General features: G+C 50.6%; 1 gene segment (V, D, J or C); it reads left to right on the forward strand.

Annotated features, from left to right (window-relative positions):
- Nucleotides 1-771: 771 nt before the first annotated feature.
- LOC105537718 lies at nucleotides 772-18575 on the forward strand. The segment is given in 3 exon segments: nucleotides 772-870; nucleotides 995-1297; nucleotides 18484-18575. Coding segments are annotated over 3 exon segments (441 nt in total).
- The last annotated feature ends 1749 nt before the right edge of the window (nucleotides 18576-20324 follow it).

Genomic DNA, 20324 nt, shown 5'->3' on the forward strand with positions numbered 1-20324 from the left:
CCTATTAGAAAGCTTAAAATTCAATATACTGACAACAGCAGATGTTTTACAGGATGTGAAGTAACAGGAATCCATGCATTGCTGTGAGAAGTGAAAAATGCTATGGCCACTTTTGAAAACAGGTTAGCAGTTTCTGACAAAGTTAAACAAATTTTTAACATGCAATTCAGAAACAACATTCCTAGATATTTACCTGCATGAGATACTTGTATCACACAAGAACCTGCACAGAAATATTTATAGCTGCTTGGAACACAATTGCCAAAACATGAAAAGAGTGAATGTGTCCTTAAATAGGTGAATGGGATACACAAGCCCTGATAATGCATACAATGAAATGTCATTCTGCAAGAAAAAGGTGTTATAAGGCCACAAGAAGACATGGAGGAAGACTATATGCATATTGCTAAGTGAAAGAAACCAATCTGAAAAGGCTGGAATTGTGAGGGGAGCAGCAGGGAGGGGCATGAGTCCTGAGCACTAACCCCGGCCCAGGGTCCACGTGTCTCCTGAATCCACCAGATGGCGCTGTGACCTAAGCACCTGCTCACCTGCTCAAGCTCCCCAGCTCCGCAGATGTAAGCCCCTTTCCCCCTGCATCTGGCAGGTGTTTCTGTGCCCTCTCTGGGTCCCCTCCTTCCTACAGTCTTTCTTTTCCTCAGCTGAAGATCGTACTGAGGTCGAAGGTGGGGCTTGCACCACCTCTAAAATGGGGAAGATTTGCATGGGGATTTCCCACCCTGAGCATTATAGTGAAAGATAAGAAGGGCTGGTGGCTCATTCCTGGCTGTGGCTCAGGAAGCAGAGCCTGGAGCGTCTCCACCATGGCCTGGGCTCCACTCCTCCTCACCCTCCTTGCTCACTGCACAGGTGGCTGCCCGCAGGGAATTCAGGGAGGGCTCCTGGATATCACCTGGGATGATGACCTCTGCCTTCTCCCTGGGAACCAGCCCTGACCTGTCCTCACTGATCTCTGTTTTGCTTCATCTTGCAGGGTCTTGGGCTGAGGTTGTGTTCACTCAGCCCCATTCTGTGTCGGGGTCTCCGGGGCAGACGGTCACCATCTCCTGCACCCGCAGCAGTGGCAGCATTGACAGCAGCTATGTGTACTGGTACCAGCAGCGCCCGGGCAGCGCCCCCACCACTGTGATCTACAGTGATGACCAAAGACCCTCTGGGGTCCCTGATCGGTTCTCTGGCTCCATCGACAGCTCCTCCAACTCTGCCTCCCTCACCATCTCTGGACTGAAGTCTGAGGACGAGGCTGACTATTACTGTCAGTCTTATGACAGCAGCAGTTATCACACAGTGCTCCAGCCTCATGGGGAAGTGAGACAAAATCTCCCCAGAATGTCCCTACCTTGATCTGCCCTCAGCCTGTCCCCACCAGCGAGGGCTGCATTTTCCTGTCTCCTGCTTGAACTTTGGAGTTAAAATTTTCTGTTCATAGTTCCTGTATTTTCTTTCCAAAACACAAATATTTTCTCCCAAGTCTTGACGGGTGATCCTCTAATCCCTTTGTGATCACTTCATGGAACACACGTAGTTCAAAACTGTGTTTCTAAACATCGGCGCTATTGACACTGTGAGCTGGATCATCCCTTGTGATGAGGGAAGCTCTCTGCATTACAGTTCATTTAGAAACATCTTTTGTGTCCACAAGTCAGACGCCAGTAGCAACCTGCTCCCTGTCATGACAAACAATAATGAATCACTATTTCCCTATATGCCCAGGGAGGGTCACACTAGTTTGAGAACAGGAGAACGTGGAAAAGCTGCATCTATTAAGAAGGCTTTCGCAGGGAATCCCATTCATACCATTCAGCTGGACATGAGGCTGCAGGCATTAGCTCTCTGCTTCTGCTTTCCCATCTGGTAGGAAAACAGGTGCCTAGAACTCAAATTACGGTTTCCGTGGATGGATCATGTTCTGCGCAAAATGGGGTCAGAAAACCCATTACCTATTCAAATGGAATCTTCTCTCACCCACTGTGGAGTATAACTTTTGGTAAACCAGATGTGCCATAAATACTTAAAATTTTTAGAGAAAGCTCATAAAAATATATAGACCTATCTTTATTTATTCTTCCAGGGAGTACTTTCCAAGCACAGGATACAAAGATGAATAATAATCTAACACAAGTTCTTGTACCCTTGGAGTCTTGACAAACAAGAGCAGTGACAGAGCTGAGTGGACAGTGATGTCCTTCCTTTTCCCATAGGGCTGGATCAAATTTGGTCCCACCTCTACTTTTTTACCCTTGAACCTACAGTGTCCAGTACACCCCCACTAACTACATGTGGATGTCTAAATTTAAATTACCTGAATGAGATTAAAAATTATATTTCTCAGTCCCACCGGCTGTGTTTTAATTGCATCATTAACTCACGTGCCCCGTGGTTCCCATGCCAGAGAGTGCAGACACCAGACATTCCCATCATGGCAGAGGATCTTACTGGACGGTGCTGACTTGGACAATTTACTTAGCATAACTTTACCTCTGTTTCCTCACCTTCAAAATGGGAATAAAGTAACACTCTAACTTAAAACGGGCAACACCCCTCTTTGTTGGAAATGCATGTCATGCCTTCTCACCCTGCTGTCCTCAGGCTTCGCCATGTGACTAGCTTTGGCCAATGAGATAAACAGACAGGACATGGCTCATTTCTGAGCAGGAAGTGGGAGACTGGCTGGTGCTTTTCCAAGTTCTCCTGTCTCTCCGACATGATGTCATCAGGGTTCTCAGGAGAATTTGGTTTGCCAGCCCACATCCTGGAGTGAAGATGGAGTAAACCAGAGCCACAGCCAGTCACTGCCTGGGACAGCAAGGGGTGCCATGCAGCAGCTCCTTCAGAGGTCTGATGGGTGTGCTCTCAGTGGGAAACAGCCATCGGGCCCCCAGTGTGGGTCCTACTGCCTGGTGTTCCCTCGAGCCCCTGGGAGTGCCAGGCCAGGAGCTTACCATCTTTCATTTTTCAAATAAACACCTTAAAATGACAGACTTAGGGCACAGGCTTGGGCTGAGACAGTCAGGGGAAGAACAGATTTACACGAAGGCCACTTCCCTCCCCTCAGGTATGGGCAGGAACAAAAGCAACTAGAGGTGTTCTGTCTACGCGAAGAATCTCAGAAGGTAGAGCCCAGTAGTGCCCTGCCATGGCTTGGACCCCCCTCCTCCTCTCCCTTCTCACTCCCTACAGAGGTGCCTGACCCCTCAGATTCTAGGAACATGGCCCAAGGAGGACGCAGGAGCTCTGCCCTTCCCCAGGTGCCCAGGCTATGCTCTTGGCTGGAACTCCAGAATCACCCTCCCTGTGTCCTTGTCTTCTTTACTCCGGGTCCTGGGCACTACCTGGGCTGACCCAGGAAGCCTTGGTGTTAGGGTCTCTGCGTCAGATGGTCAGCATCGCCTGCACTGGGAACAGCAACAACACTGGATACAATGGTGCTGACTGGTTGCAAGTTTCTTGGTGCTGCCTCCAAACTCCTCATGTACGGTAGCACCGATCAGCCTTCAGGATTCTGGCTCTGTTCTCAAGCTCTCATTCAGGCAACAGAGCCTCCTTGACCATCTGCGGGCTCAGCCTGAGGATGAGACTGATTATTACTGTTCAACTTTGGGCAAAAGCATGAACACTCACACAGTGCTCCAGACACACGGAAAACTGAGACACAAACCCGCCCTCTGCCTCCCTGGGTTGTCAGTCACTCACTGTAATAGCCTGTGAGCAACAGCAGCTGAAGGATCCATTTCTCTGTCATCTTTTCCCTAAGAATTGAGGGGTCTGATGCTGTTATGTCAGCCATCACTTAAATGTAGACTGCAACAAGGCCCACTCTCGCCCTGTCCTCACAGGTCCACTAGAACGCCAGGAGCTGTGGCACTCCCCTGAGTCTCTGGTGAGGAAATTGTCCCGCAAGCACACACCCAACTTTGCAAGCCATAGTCTAGGCACATTGCAGACCACAGTGGGATGAAGAACTTCACGTCTCCAAAAAGTAGGCCTGGCCCTTGCCCATGGCTCCTGAGATGCTTTCTCTAAGCCCCCAAGGACTCTTCTACCTGTTAGGAGTTTCTGTGTTTGCTTGGAGACCTAGGACTGGTCAGATGGTGACAGCATAATGTGATACCGGCTGGGGGCTTTGGCCCAACCCCAAGGGCCTTCTGAATAAAGAGCCAAAAATAAAAATAAAGATTACGATAAAGGAGATTTGTCAAATTATTTATACTTATTTAATCTTGGTGATAAGTGTGTGAAGATTCAATATAATATTCTATTTATATACATGTTAAATTTTTGTTTTTCTAAATGCCTCAAATAATGAGAGTTTCTCAATTCATTCCTCTTATGGTACTTTTATATTTACTGTTACTGATTTCTAGTGAGTTTTTAAATTGGCAAATTACATAGTTTATTGGTTAGAAATCATTCAGGATAAATAAAAATTCTTAAGATTAAGCACCAATAAGTCAATACTAGATTATAGTCAGCATATTAGTTATCTATTACTGTGTAACGAGCAGCTTAAAACAACCCAAATTCATCACTTCACAGTTCCTGCAGGTCAGGAGTCTGGGTGTGGTTTAGTTGAGTCTCTTGCTCCAGCCTCACAAGGCTGCGGTCAGGATGCCAACTGGAGCTGCAGGCTCAGCTAAAGCTTGACTGAGAAACGTCTGCATCCAAGCCCCTTGGTTACTGGCAGAACTCAGTTCCTTGGGGCCTGCTAGAGCCAGGGCCTTGGTTTACGGTGATTGCTGGTGGGAGGTCACTCTCAGTTCCTACTACATGGCCCTCCCCAGCGGGTTCACATGCTGCCTCCAAGCCAGTAAGGGGAAGTTTCCTTGCAAGAAGCTGCTACAATCTTTTGTGATATAATTACATATATTCCATCATTGTCATCATATTCTATTTATTAGAAGTAAGTCGTAGGTCCTGCTCACACTCAAGGGGATGAGATTCCTGGTGAACCTTTACTTTGAAATTATAAATCTCTCAAAAACACAGATCCCATTTATGTGAACTATATTAGCTGAACTCAGTGCTTGCAATCAAATGTTGTAATAAATATGTATGGACTCACAGTGAAAACATGAATGGCAAAGACCAGACTCATGCGCTCCACAGGGGCAATCAGGGAGCAGTTGCTGAGGGCCCAGAAAGTGTGTTCACAGATGGAGAAATCCCATAGAAACTGCAAATCTGGATGGATGTGGGCAGAGGGAGGTGGGCCCTGTGGTCACTGATGTGGACTCAGCAGCTGTGTCCTCTCTGTGTGTAGTCTGTGTGACTCTACCATCTGCCTCCTCCCAGGTCCTTCCCTTCAGATAAACAGGAGCCTTGCTGATCCTGCATCCACTTGTGCCCAGCCTCAGACTCTGAATACATGGAGGAGAGAGAGACGTTGCACGGAAACACATTTGCCTAAGCATCCCCTTCTTTGGGGGACGAACGGGCCAGGGATAAGAGAGGCCTGAGGCAACCCAGGTCCACGTGGGTAGGGCCATAGAAGCCTACGTCCACCATGGCCTGGGCTCCTCTTCTCCTTGTGCTCCTCTCTCACTGCAGAGACACTTAGAACCCATGAGTGTCTGTGTTTCCAGGTTCTCTCTCCCAGACTGTTCCCCCTTCCCACGCAGCCGCCCTCCCTCTCTGCACCTCTGGGAGCACGAGCCAGACTCCTGCACCCTGCACAGAAACCTCAATACTGGCATCTATGCAATACACTCTCACCAGCAGAAGCCAGCGAGCCCTCCCAGCTATCTCCTGACCTACTACTCAGACTCAAATATGTACCAGGGCTTCAGGCTCCCCAGCCACTTCTCTGCATCCAAAAATGCCTCGGATAATGCAGAGCGTTTGCTCATCTCTGGGCTGCAGCCTGGGGATGAGGCTATCACTGTGCGATCTGGTACCATCCTGACTCTCAGAATTGCACAGGAAGATGGGGAAACATAACACAAATACAATCTCTGCAGGTGCTAGCTTATGATGGTTATTTTATGAAAGTTAACAACATGTATTTCTACTATTACAAAAAGTAAATATCCATGTGAAAAACTGTCATCCAATATTTCATCAAATAAACACAAAGTATTTTTAAAACTTCTAATTGAATGCAACCATACAATTGCAAGGGTCTGAGAAGAATTTTACCCTAATGTATATAGGATGCTGAGGTTCAATCACACCCCAGCAGGCAGCCTGCACTGAAGGGTCTCGTTCAATCTGTCCCTGAGCTGACTGATTTGGGTCAAGCCAAGCTTAGTTTGGAAAGTGTAAAAAAAAAATGGAAGTAAAACTTAAGTACTGAAAGAATCCTGTTCTGGGTCCATGGGGCATGCTTGTGTCTGAGGAAGGGGAGGTGAAGGATGCTGGTGGAAAGTTAGAGGAACCAGAGAAGGTGAGCCAAGGAGCACAGCTGCAGTTGGGGAAGAGGCACAGACCCGTGCAAGACACACGGCTCTGGGGCTGATGGGCAGAGTGTGGGTGCAGCCGGCCTGGGGCTGAGCGTTGCTGAGCTAAAACCGTGCTGTCACCTATAACATGGACCTGGGGTGACATGGATCTGATAGGCTCTTACCCAAGCATTGTCTCTGTCATCTCCACCTGGGTGATGTGTTTCTTATTGTCATCTCAGAGGTAACAGCTCAGTCGTCATCTTATTTCTATCAAGGCTGTCAAATGATTGGGTAAAGGACATGACTCACATTGTAAATGATGAGCTTGGCCAGGTGCGGTGGCTCACACCCGTAATCCCAGCAATTTGGGAGGCTGAGGTGGGTGGATCACTTGAGCTCAGGAATCGGAGACCAGCTTGGGCAACATGGCAAAACCCAGTCTCTACAAAAAATAAAATAAAATAATTAGCCACATGTGGGGCTGTACACCTGTGGTCCCAGCTACTCAGGAGGCGGAGGTGGGTGGATTGTTTGAGCCTAGGAGGTTGAGGCTGCAGTGAGCCAAGATTGCACTCCCACACTCCAGCCTGAGTAACACAGCAAGACCCTGTCTCAAAACAAAAACAAAAAAGCAAAAACAAAACAAAACAACAACAACAAAAAAAGCAAAAAACTGATGAAGGCTAATCAAAGTCTAAGGCTTTAAATGTGAACTGTATCTTAAAAAATACCCTCACGGACACATCTAGAATTCTGTTTGAGTGTATGACTGGGTTCTGTGGCCTACCTAATTTGACACACAAAATGAACTGTCATATGGAAAGATTTGAGGCAGCTCTGCCTTCTCTTTGGGTCCTCAGGAGGAGGGTTATGGGTGTCCCCATCCTGCCTGGGTGCCCTCTTCCTCACTGTCCTCGCACATGACCCAAGGACAGGCCCCCGCATGCCTCTCTCCCAGCTCTGCCACGCAGGGTGGACCTTACCCTGTGTTCACAGGTCTTTGCATTTCTCTGTGCTGGTCCAGCCTCCTGCAGGGGCTCAGCCCCCAGGACAGAAACCACCATCTCCTGCCCTTGGAGACACAGCACTGGACACAACGGTGTGATTTTGTCACATCAGCGCCGGGGATGTCTCAGTAGAAACCCAGATCTGTTAAAACCACCACACGCCTCAGACCCAGGCTCTCTCTTTTGTTCCACATCACCCTTCCTCAGCAGCTGCTGGCTCCCACCTGGGGAGAAGCCGAACATCACCGTCCAGCACAGCACACAGGCCGTCCTCCTCTGGGACCCAGGCCTGGGGAATGAAGTTCCACCTCCTTGAGCACCCACAGCCACTCTCCTCCCCAAGCAGTGCTGACTGTAGAGACTTTGCGTTTTCCCCAGAGTTTCCTCATTTGACCAAGTGAGTTGGAAGCTGGACTCCATACATCTTCCCCCACACACAGAGTGCAGGGGCAGCCAGGGCTTCGTCCTCAGTTGTATTTAGAATTTGGGGTTCCTACAATCAGTGACTCTCTCCTTTTTGCACTTTCTCCCTCATTTTCCAGCCTCTCTTCCAGCCACAAACTTTTACCTCAAGTGAGTTAAGCTCCAGACAAAACGAGCAGGGCCCCAATCCTCTCCTATCTGTCATCAATACTTTTTAGGTTCCTGTTTCCAGGCTGGGCTGCCTCATCCATTTTCAGTGCTGGGCTCAGGTCTAAATACATCATCTCTAGCAGGAAACGCAGAGACAGAGAAAAACGAAATGGCCCCAAACAGAAGGCTCTAGGCAGAAGCCGTAGATGTGTGGGACCTGCGAGTGACTGCCTCACAGGCTCAAAGATGCAGTCTCTGGCTCCCAGGCTAGTAATAAATGCTTCCTGCAGATCCTTTGCATCCTCTCCTAGGAGGAGGCTGACCATGATGACTAGACACGGGACAGTCTTGACACAGTCCTTGGACCCTGGAGGAGGGGACACTCAGCCTCCCCCATTCTCCCTGTGTGTCCCTCATTCTCTGGTCATGTCTGTGTCCAGCATCACCTCAGGAGACCCTGCTCTTGTCTCATATCTGCTGCCAACACCTGAGGATCTGAGGCCCTGTCAGGAGTCTGTGGCTTGAAGGATGGCTGAGGCACTCCTGACAGCACATCCTCAGCCTGGTCACCTCTCCACAGGGAGCGACCTTATGCTTAGGGCACAGAGCCATTCAGGATAAGCAATGAAATGGTCAGAGGGAGGATGACACCAGCTGTGCCTGGGTCAACAGTTAAGAACCTACAAAATTTGGCTGGGTGTGGTGGCTCACTCCTGTAATCCCAGCACTTTGGGAGACTGAGGTGAGCGGATCACCTGAGGTCAGGAGTTCGAGACTGGCGTGGCCAACATGGCAAAACCCCATCTCTACTAAAAATGCAAAAATAAAGACAAAAATTAGATGGGCGTGGTGGCACGCACCTGCAGTCCCACCTACTCAGGAGGCTGAGGCACAAGAATCACTTGAACCTGGGTGGTGCAGGTTGCAGTGAGCTGAGATCCCGCCTGGGCAACAGAGCCAGACTTCGCCTCAATTAAAAAAAAAAAAGAAAAAGAAAAAGGACCTATAGAATCCAACCACAGGAAGCCATGGAATCTCCTCCCAGGCTTGCATCTGTCAAGAACCCAAAGCTACACCTGCTTTTCCCTGTCTGCCCCCAGCCCCAGGCTGGCATCCCTCTTCTTGCCCTTTGAGGCCATGAGCCATCACCTTCTAACCTGGTCTGCTGGGCGTGACCCTCAGCTGTAGCTAAACATGCTCCCTGCTGGTCTCCTGCCCTCTGGACCCCAGGTTCCCTGGTGAGGGCTGATCTTCCTGGAGGAACAGGAAACCAGGCGGAGATGCTGTTCTGAGCAGAAATACACTCAGGATGGAGGGAGGTGAAGAGAGCTGGATGTCTGTGGCTCCTTGAGCTCCTGTGTGAGACTGCCAGGGTGTGGTTTGTTACCCAGATCAGGGGACATCTAAACAGTTGATGAGGGCAGAAGCCAACAACCCTTGTCTCTTAATCACTCAGTTACAGTGCCAGCCTAAGGCCCGTGTGCTCCTTGGGAGATTCTGAGTATGAGGAAAGGGAATGAAGATCGCTGACTGTGCTGGGACTGAAATCAGATGAGCAATGATCAAACCACACGAAACTCCCCAGAGCCTCCCTGCCATGGGTCTGTCCTCAGCCTGGCCCCACCATGGAGGGTTGCCAATTCCTGACAGGTTGAGCAGGACTTGTCTGCTCAAGACTTTCTGAGTTTTCTTTTCTTTTTTCTTTTTTTCTTTTTTTTTTTTCTTTTTTTGAGACAGAGGCTCACTCTGTCGCCCAGGCTGGAGTGCAGTGGCGTGATCTCGGCTCACTGCAAGCTCCGCCTCCCGGGTTCATGCCATTCTCCTGCCTCAGCCTCCCGAGTAGCTGGGACTACAGGCACCCACCACCACACCTGGCTACTTTTTTTTTTCTTTTGTATTTTTAGTAGAGATGGGGTTTCACCGTGTTAGCCAGGATGGTCTCGATCTCCTGACCTTGTGATCCTTCCACCTCGGCCTCCCAAAGTGCTGGGATTACAAGCGTGAGCCATTGCGCCCAGCCGCACCTGGACCCTGAGTTTTCTTTTCAAAATACCAATTTCTTCTTCCACATCCGATGGCTGATCTTCCAATATATTCACAATCAATCTTTGGGCTGATATAGTCTAAAGCAGGGTTTCTGACCCCCACACTGTTGGTATTCTGTGGTTGGAGTTGTTCTGCTCATGGTAGGAGGGGTTTATGTAGGGGGTTGCAGCATCTCTTGCCTCTACCCAGTAGTTTCCTGTAACACCTTCCTCTCAGTTCTGACAACAAAACTGTCTCCAGATGCTGTTAAATGCTCCCTGCCTGGAGGGAAAAATCAGCCCACATGGACTGTCCATCACGGACACAGGGAAGGGAGGATGGATGAAGGAGAGGTAGGTTCCCCATCGGGGGTGAGTCTCAGACATCACAACTGGGTCTGCCACATCAGCCCAGTGGAGACCACTCAGTTAAAGAGCTTCCCTGAGCATCAGTAGTCTCTGGCCTGAGGACTAACCTGATGACCACCGCCAGTCCTAGGACAGCAGGCTGATGCTCCCACAGGGCTTCAGGCCCACAGGAAAGTGAGACAAGCTCCCTTTTCCTCCTGTTCCTGGAGATGAGCTAAGTCCTGGTCTGTGGCTTCTGCTGCTGCTGCTGTTCCCATGGGCCCAGGGGCATTTATGGCCCCTCCTGGGGATGGAGGTTCCTCCTCTCCTTCTGTCCTCAGAGTCACACAGCTTCATAGTAAAAGGACTTCCAGGAAACAGAACATCTTGCTTCCTGCAGCTTAGGATATAGGGTCTCTCTGCACTGAAGTTCACGGTCTGAGGCAGCAGGTGCAGCTCTGACATCTGAGACCCACCTCTGATGGGGAACCTGTGTCTCCATCCTCCTCCTTTCCCTATGTCTATGATTTTCCAGAACAGTGTCTCTCTCTTTCTCTCATTGATCCTCAGTGAATTCCTGTATTTTTTTCATCCCAGACTATTCTTTTTAAGTAAAATTCTCTTCACGGAGACATACAATAAGCCGCCCATACCTTTAGTGTCAAGTTGGACACATGTTGACATTTTTGACTATTCTCAAAAACTTCCCACCACTGAGCCATCCAATCTGTGCCAAACTCTAGCAGGGCCTCAGAACCTTTCCATCCACCCTCCCCTCCTCTAGCGTCCTCCTAAACAGCCAGAAACACACCCTCCTTCACTGCCGTGTGGTTTCCTTTCTTACAGTTTATAGATGGACCCACGCATCCTCCTCCCATGTTCTCAGCTGATCTGACTCCACCTGCTTCTTCTGAGAGTCACTCTGTTGGTGAATTTCATTCCACACCATAAACGGCTTATTAATAGCTTTCTAGGTGGTTCCTAGCTCCTTTTGAGACAATTTTTTTCTTCCATGACCATTTCTCCATTAAAAAAAAAAACATAGATTATATTCATTTCATCTCATTTAAGCTGTATGTATTTTTTCTTGAGCTCCTAAAAGTGCAGAGTCGGCTTGGTGCTGGGTCTTCTGTCTGGAGGGGTCTCAGCCTTGTGGCCTCTCATGGCTCAGCACGAACCAGTGCGGACACTCCCAGCGAGGGTCTATGTAGAAACACACAGGTCCATCCCTGCCTGTGCATCCACATTATGTCTTCCTTACTACAACTGCAGCCTTTCCGCTGTCTGATCAATTTTTTAATTGATTGTTTTATTGTATTATGTTGAAGGTATACACAATGATTTAATGGGATACACATAGCTAAGAGTTTACTAGAGTGACACAAATGAACATGATCCTCATCTCACATACTTACCCAGTTTTGGTATTTTGTGGCAGCTAACATCTCATTTTGTCTGAATCCCATATGCAGTACGATTTTATTGCCTAGAGTCATTATACGTCCTTGGAGGAAGCACTGATGCTCACCAAAGAAAGGGATTCATTAGATCTCTGGACCTGCTCAGCTTGCGCATCAGCTACATGGTGTCTTCTGACCTGCACTGCCTGTTTCCTACCCTTTCCCCGGTCACTGTTCTGTTCTCCAGCTCTGTATGTTGGAGTTGACTGACAGTATTTTTCGGTTCTTGAGCTTGTGGCCTTCTTTAATCCTGACAACAGCTCTCTTGCTACTTCCCAGGGAGTGGATCCTGAACTGAGAGGGGGTGCACATGTCCTGAGATAGGTCCCCAATTCATCAAATGAAAACAACGTAGGACAGTTATCATTGATTGACTTCAGTAAAACTGATGCAGAATAAATATGTGTGCCCTCCATATAATGTTGTTTATTTGAAATTCATTTAAGTACGCATCCTATAGTTTATCTGGCAACGTCACACAAGTGTCACAGCCTGGAGGAGGCAGAGCTGGGCCTGGGCTCCCCTCCTGACACTAGGTCTAGGTTGTCACCCTCTTTGTCAGGGTGTATCTGACACAGCTACCCCAAGCGAGCACGTCAGCCAGCACTAAATGCACGAGATATGATTCCCATCCAATGGCATCTACTCACTTCCCCAATTCATCATTTTATTGCCCTTCAAGTCTGCAGACTCAGGTTCTCCCCAGGGGCTGCCACAGCTTGAGCTCCGGACCGGGGACCCCGTGTGCTTGCTGTCCCAACCAGATGCAAGGGCTCCTCATTCCTCTAACGGGGTCTTCCTCCAGGGGTGCATTAGGAGCTCAGGACACTCAGCCCAGATCTCCCTCTGTCCAGTGAGAAACCAAACTCCAGGGTCCATGGTGTACTGGAGGCCGGTGGGCTGGGAGCAGGGGGAGACCCAGCCTGAGTGCCCAGGCCTTCCAGGACAGGGCTTGACAGCCTGGAAGGGGGACCACACTCTGAGTAGGGGACAGGAAAGTAGGATGCAGTTCTGGGAACAGCTTTCAGTTCCGGTGGCCACCCTGTTACCGCACTGGCCTCCCAACACTGTTGCTCATCAGAGAATCTCCTCCAGGGCGGGGGAGTTCCCAGGACTTCCCTAAAGATGACAGAGTGAGTTGGGCAGGTGTATCACAGGCAGGAGCCCTGTGCACAGCTGTAAGGATAGAGGCATCTCAACAAAGGCCTCAGTTTACTCTTCTCTGGAGGAGGAAATAGACAAAGGCAGGAGAGAAGCTGAGGGACTCGGTGGGTGTGGGCCCTGGAGCAGCACTGGGTTCTGTGTCCTGTCCCTGAGGGTTCTGTGGGTGATCATACCTGGGAAGCCAGCACCTGTTACCACCCTGTGTCATCTGCTCGCTGGGCTCAGCTGCTGTGTCCTCATAGCCTGGGCCCATAGCTGGGCACCCCTAGCCTGGCCTTCTCCACCCACCTGGGTAACGTGTTCAGGGGACTGTCAGTACTCAGGGCCTGTGGAGGGGCTGGGAGACAAGGGGAGGAGTTGATGGGCATGACAGGATGTCTCCACACCATTTTCTTTACTCTAAAACCTGCTAAAGGGAACTCAAGGGCCACCCATAGAAGTCCAGCTGGTCCCTGACATTTTGGAGGCACAATAGATTGACACCTGATGAATCCTAAGACTAGGAGGCTACTGGCAAGTGATGGTCACAGTGACAAATGAACTAGCTACATTGGGAGCTCACTCTATCCAACTCTGGAGCAAATGGTTGGACTCCCTGTAACTGTCACCCATGCGAACCACGCAAACCTGGGCCTGACCCCTCATCCTATTGCTTCTGATTCTGTTCCTCTCCCTCTGCCCTCTTTTGACTCCTTGATCAAGTCCGAGTCCAGTGTGGCAGGCGGACAGTTCCATCCAAATCAACATCTATTTAGAGTAACAGTTACTAGAGTTTGAAGCCAAGTCCTCAGTCGTACCCAAGTTATGGACATCTGGGGCCTCTCCCCATGGCCTCTCCTCCTCCTTGACCTCACTCATACAGGTGACAACTGCTGGGAGTCAGGTGGGGTGATCTTTGGCTTATGAGACACACAGAAATCCCTTTCCCTCTTTTACCAGGCATCCTGTAAGCTGTGACCGCAGACTCTGCATTGTCTGTCATTCTGTCCTGGGTCTGAGGCTTAGTGCCCACTCTGTGCTGACTCAGAGGTCTTCAGTGCCTGGTCATCTGGTCAGAGGGTCACCCATGCATCTCCCCAGAGCACCAGTAATGTGGCTGCTGTGATGGGAACTGACACCAGCAGCTCCCAGGAGCATTCTTGACCTGGGGGGATGAATAGTCCTCAACCCTCAGGCTCTAGACCAGTCCTCAAGTTCCAGCCTGGCAGCTCAACTCCTGCTCCAAATTCTGGGAGAATAGACAGACCCCCATTCCCCAGCCCAGCCCAGTCCTGGGTGTCACTGTTCTGCCTGTGTCTGTGAGTCCACTGTCACTTCTGTCCCCAGCCCCTGAGTGGGGGAAGGTCTCTGTTATCTGAGGATGTAAGAAAGTGCCTCAGAGGTTTTCAGCTAGGTCAACCTAACACAGCAACATCCTCCTGCTTTTGGCCAAAACCCAGCTTGGGAAAAATGGTAAGGAGAGAAGAAAGTGTGCTTAAATTCTGAGAGGTCCAGAGGTGAAAATGATTTTGAGCCCTGGGGCTTGGGATCCAGGCTCAGACCAGCTCCTGAGAACAGCCTGGCCAGGCCCAGTCCCCTCTGTACATCTTCCCAGGTACATGCCTTCTGTTTTCACTTCTGCCTGCCAGGGACTTCTAGTTTCAGCACAAAAATGTTGAAACATAAATACAATGAAATCTTAAAAGAAGCCAGATAAAATTCTAAACTAATTATATTTTATGTAATAACTCGATATAATTCAATACTGGTTTGTGATTTTCAAAATATCAGAAAATAAAAATGTGTGTGTGTATCTGGAGGCACTCTGCTACATTTCTGGGTCATAACGAAGTCACAGGCTCTGGAAGCCTCACCTGGTGCAGAAGCAGGCAGGAATCAGCAAGCCTGAGGTCTCAGAGAAGGGCAGGTCCCTAGTCTTCAACCCTAGGTCAGGGAGCACTCCCTGTGGGCCTGAACAGGGAGAAGCTCCTGGAACATGATGGGTTCAGGATGTGCGCTGAGGGACAGGGAAAGTTCTGGAACTGGCGCAAAGAAGATTTACAAGTGCTTTTCTATGGTTTTATTTTGGGACCAGGAAAAGACGGCTCATATCAGATGCCTAAGCTACGTCCTGAGGTTTTGTTCTTAAATTGCCACAAAGGGTCATATTACAAATAACTTCACCAATTATTGTAGGCATTTTTGTGACAAATGTCTTTTCCATATTAAACCATTGGACACTGAGGCTCAGGGAGTTGGAATCACTCACTCAGCCCCAGTCCTCCAGGCTAAATGAGTCTTGTATTTCCTATGCTCGAGCTGAGCTTCTCAGCACAGGACAGGGGCTGCCCCCAGGGCGTGCACTCACCAGCTCCACCTGGATGACCACCGAGTCCAGGGAGCGACCCCTCTCCTTTCATCACCTGGAATCTCATTCTCATCTTTACACAGGTCTTCCCCAGTGTCTCACTGACAGTAACCCTGTGTGTTACAGACAATAGTTCAGGACCTTTTGATCCCAGGGTCCTTCCAGGACAATCTCATCCTGATGCAGTAGTAAGGAAGGACTGGGGAGGCCACGCTCAGGGTGCTCAGGAAACCTCACACACAGGACCCTGGAAGAGGCCCTGGGGTGCCCAAGACAAAGCCAAAATGGACAGAGAATTCCTCTAAAGGGAGAATAGTGAGATGTGGTCTTGTTACACTTGGGACACACGGGCACTACTGCCCTCAAAAAAGCTCAAATTCAACATGGAGCCCCCATTTCACTTCTGTCTCAGGGTCTTAAGACAGTAGACCTAGGGCTGAGGCTCTTCCAAGAAAACAGGACTGGTCTAGACTCATAAGGGGAAGGACTCCCAGGGATGGAGGGGACATGGGTGTCCTTGTGGGCCACACTTTGCAGATGTCCTCAAAGAGGCTCAGCCAGCCCTTACCTCAGCACCCTTACTAATCTTAGTGCCAGTCCTTGGGGACAATTCCGAGGGGCAGAAGCCCCTGTTGCATACCCAGATGTGCCCGCTCACTGATCTGTCATATGGCGAGGTTCTGACCACAGGAGCATGCCACGCAGATGTACTTGAGCCAACTGCTGGCCCCTGCCTGATTTGCCTCTGCACAGAACTTCTCACTGCATATGTCTTCTGAGACTGCTGGGAAGAAAGAAAAGCAGGAGTCAGAGGCGCCCTGTCTGCTAGAGTCTGCACACTGCGTCTGTCCACCCAGAAACCTGGCTGTTTGGGCTCCAGTGGAAAGGTTAGTTGGCATCCTGATCTCAGCCCATCCTCTGGGCATCAGCAGGACTCCTGGCCCACCCTACTCACCCATGCCCAGGAGCTTCCAGGAGCCCAATGAAAAGGCAGGGAATTGGCCTTTTCTTTTCTCATCAAGTAGATCATTGTCCTGGCCCAGCGATCAAATGAGCCTTCAGGGTTGCAATCCCCATGTCCCACAGCAAAGCTCTCTCACATATGAGAAGGCAGGGGCCACTGTGTCTGGCAGTAGAGCCCTCTGCTATGGAGCTGGAGCACTGGGTCAGAGAAAAGCATGTCTGAAGGTAAAGGTTTTGCTGGGGGTGTGTGCGCGCTTGTGTGGGTGTGCGTTTGCGTGTGCGCGCGTGCATGCTCATGGCAACCGCACATCACCCTGAGAGTAAGAAAAACATTTCTTTTTTTAAAAACTGAAGAGTTTGACACCCAGCAGTGTGCCAAAGGGCACACAGGACACCTCTGACTCCTGTTTTTCTTTCTTCCCAGTAGTTACACTCACGCTGACTTGGCTTTACATTGTTGTAGCTCTTGCCTCTGAATGGGCAGAGTGGCAGCTTCTAGGGCTTGTTTTTCATATTTGCCATCACCTCACTTCTCTGAGAGGATCATTTATGAGAATATACTGTCCACTGTGGAGAAAGGGCGTCCCCTAGACCAGCCTGACCATGAGTTTTGGCTGCAGGTGGAGGCCAGCCCCCAGCCTCCCTCACTCTGCCCAGTGCCTACTCTGGGTTCTGAATCCAAACCAGCAGTGTTTGGATTGGTGGGTGAGTTTTCTGGGCAGCACAACCTGGCTCAGACTGGGCAGAAGGGAGGGCAGGGGGCAGGGGCTGTCACACCACACTCAGGTCTTGAAAGTAGAAAGGCTGTCTTGGCAGACAGATGTGTCCATTTGGGCAGGTGTGTCCTGGTGGACAGGTCTGTCTGCGTGGGCAGGTGTGTCCTGGTGGGCAGGCATCTCTTGGTGGGCGGGTGTGTCCTGCTGACAGGTATGTCCTTGGACAGGTTTGTCCTTGGGCATGTGTGTACTGGTGGGCAGGTGTGTGGGGGGTTGGTGTGTCCTGATGAACAGGTGTGTCCTGAGTAGACAGGTGAGTCCATGGACAAGTGTATCCTTGGGCAAGTGTGTCTTGGTGGGCATGTGTGTCCTGGCAAGCAAATTTGTCAGGGTGGGTAGGTGTGTTTTTGGGTAGTTGTGTCTGAGTGAGCAGGTGTTATCTTGGGTAGATGTGTCCTTGGGCAGGTGTGTCCTGGTGGATAGGTGTGTCCTGGTGGATAGGTGTGTCCTGGTGGATAGGTGTGTCCTGGTGGATAGGTGTGTTCTGGTGGATAGGTGTGTCCTGGTAGATAGGTGTGTCCTGGTGAGCAGGTGTGTCCTGGTGGATGGGTGTGTTCTGGTGGATAGGTGTGTTCGGGGGAGGAGGTGTGTTCTGGTGGATAGGTGTGTCCTTGTGGATAGGTGTGTTCGTGGGAGCAGGTGTGTCCTGGCGGATGGGTGTGTCCTGGTGGATAGGTGTGTCCTGGTGTGCAGGTGTGTCCTGGTGGATGGGTGTGTCCTGGTGGATGGGTGTGTCCTGGTGGATAGGTGTGTTCTGGTGGATAGGTGTGTCCTGGTGGATAGGTGTGTCCTGGTGAGCAGGTGTGTCCTGGTGGATGGCTGTGTCCTGGTGGATAGGTGTGTCCTGGTGGATAGGTGTGTCCTGGTGGATAGGTGTGTTCTGGTGGATGGCTGTGTCCTGGTGGATAGGTGTGTCCTGGTGGATAGGTGTGTTCTAGTGAGCAGGTGTGTCCTGGTGGATAGGTGTGTCCTGGTGGATAGGTGTGTTCTGGTGGATAGGTGTGTCCTGGTGGATAGGTGTGTTCTGGTGGATAGGTGTGTCCTGGTGTGCAGGTGTGTCCTGGCGGATGGGTGTGTCCTGGTGGATAGGTGTGTTCGGGGGAGCAGGTGTGTTCTGGTGGGCAGGTGTGTCCTTGAGGAGCTGTAGTCAGGTGGGCAGGTGTGTCCTTGGGCAGGTGTGTCGGGGTGGGCAAAGGTGATGGAGCAGGGAGTCAGAAGGACTCAGTGTTGTCAGGACAGGGACGATGACCTGTCCAAACGAAAACAGCGGAGGTTGACTCTGGGTACCATGGGTTTCTTATTCTCTGGAGTTTTGACTGCTCTATTGTGGACACTAAGACCTGGCAGAGGGGAAGGAGCCTTCCACCTGAGGTTGGGAACTGCCCACTTCTGGCTAGAGAGTCAGATGCTTTGTAAACAGTTCAGGTGTTCCCTGGACATCCACAGACGTTTCCTAAAAGACCAAGTGCCCAGCTGGCCTTAGAGTCAGGGATTTCAGGAGGTGGCTGCTGAGCGCAGGGATGCACAGAAGCTGCTGTGGAGTTCACTGTGCGTCTGTGCCCCATCACCCCCAAAACCACGCCCCCTCCTGAAGCCCATGGGGAGCTGCTGTGGCAGCCCCATCCTACAAGTGACAAGTCTGAGCAGATACGGCCCAGCTCTGCCAGACACCTCAAAGGACTAATCTGTAAACAGTCTGTGAACCCAGGAGCCTCAATTCTGAGATTCCTTTGCTTTTTGGGGACTTTGTTATTCATGCCAAGAGGAAGATGAAATGGGCCTAATTGTGAAAGAGAGGAGATAGACCAGAGAGAGCCAGGTATAGCCTGGGCAAGACAGGGATGGAGAAAGGCATGGATGGGGATACAGGGAGAGATGGCTGAAAGAGCCTGCCAGGGCACAGGAGTGTTCTCCTGCCCAGCCTCTGTCCTCAGTTGCCAACATCCGGAACCTCAGGAGGCCGAGGCCAAGGGCGTCCACCCCCTCGTGCACAAGCCTCCATGATCCCAGTGCCTGACCCTCAATACTCAGCGCGTACTTTCCTGGGTTCTTAGCCATCTCAGGGCTAATGCAAGAGTTCTTTTGGTGCAGGGTGTGAGGAGAAGGTAAATGATGCTGTGAGCTATCGCAGTCGTTGCATGGGCTTCTCCTGGCATGTGGCTGACAAGGGTGTTAACTTCACCTTGACTTCCAGGGCTTGGGACCTGTCTCCCCTGGAATAACAATCTGCATTACTGGCTGGCTCTCCAACCACTATTTTAAGTGCTTCAAAGCTCTTCGCCATCCAGGTATGCAGGTATGTGGGTGTGAGTGTGTGCATGTGCGTGCGTGTGCACCTGCACGTGTGTGCACCTGCACGTGTACGTATGTATATGTGTGTTCATGTATGCTTGCTTGTCCTAGGGGAAAGGGGGTGAGCCGCACGGGAAGCAAAATCCAACAGGAAGAGGAAATTGAAACAGAGGCCGGTTCCCTCTCAAAACTCATAATGTGGATTCTGTGTCATGTCAGGACTGCTGGAAGAGAACCAAGGCCCCTTCCATCCAGCCCCACATCTGAAACCTCAGTGTCTCTGATCCAGCCAGGCACAGCAACAGGCCTTGGAACCCACACTGTGCACTCAGACAGCCAACCTCCAGAGTATGCACCATCGTGCTCTGTGGAGCACACACTACCGTGCTCCCAAACAACCAGTGTATTGTTGAACGCATCACATCCTTGTGAATTGCTTTTGGGTGGACCGATCCTGCATTCCCTTAAGGCCCCCCTCACCTTGCAGAATAAGCCTCTCTTTTGCACACGACGGCCCTGAAAGTATTTGCATGTAGCCTGAGTCCTAGCCCTCCACGTGCCGGGGTAAACACCTGTAGCTCTCTCAAGTGTGTCTGAAGAAGGACATGGCTGGTTTCTCATCCTCATAGGACAGCGTTCTGGAGCCCTGGTGTGTCCCTGTCCCTCTAGGGGTGCAGAGGCCTGGAGACCAGAGACAGCAAATCCCCCAGGGGTCCTGGTCCCGAGTACCCACCCATGCTTCTCTGCTCTGCAGGTGGGTCACCTCTCCAGCGTGACAGCCTCTCCTCCCTTGTCACTCCTGTTTCCCAGGCCATTTCTCCTTATCTCTGGAAGAGGCTGGTCCCCAAACCCCGACAAATTGGATGGTCATAGGGTGGGAGTTACACCTGGTAGCTCCTAAAGGGAGAAGTTTCACTTCTTCCTGGTGGGTTCCTTGGGGTGACTGAGGTGGTGTTGGTTAACTCCTTC

This window comes from Mandrillus leucophaeus, unplaced genomic scaffold (genome assembly GCF_000951045.1).
Source record: "Mandrillus leucophaeus isolate KB7577 unplaced genomic scaffold, Mleu.le_1.0 Scaffold1797, whole genome shotgun sequence".
Taxonomy (NCBI): Eukaryota; Metazoa; Chordata; class Mammalia; order Primates; family Cercopithecidae; genus Mandrillus; species Mandrillus leucophaeus.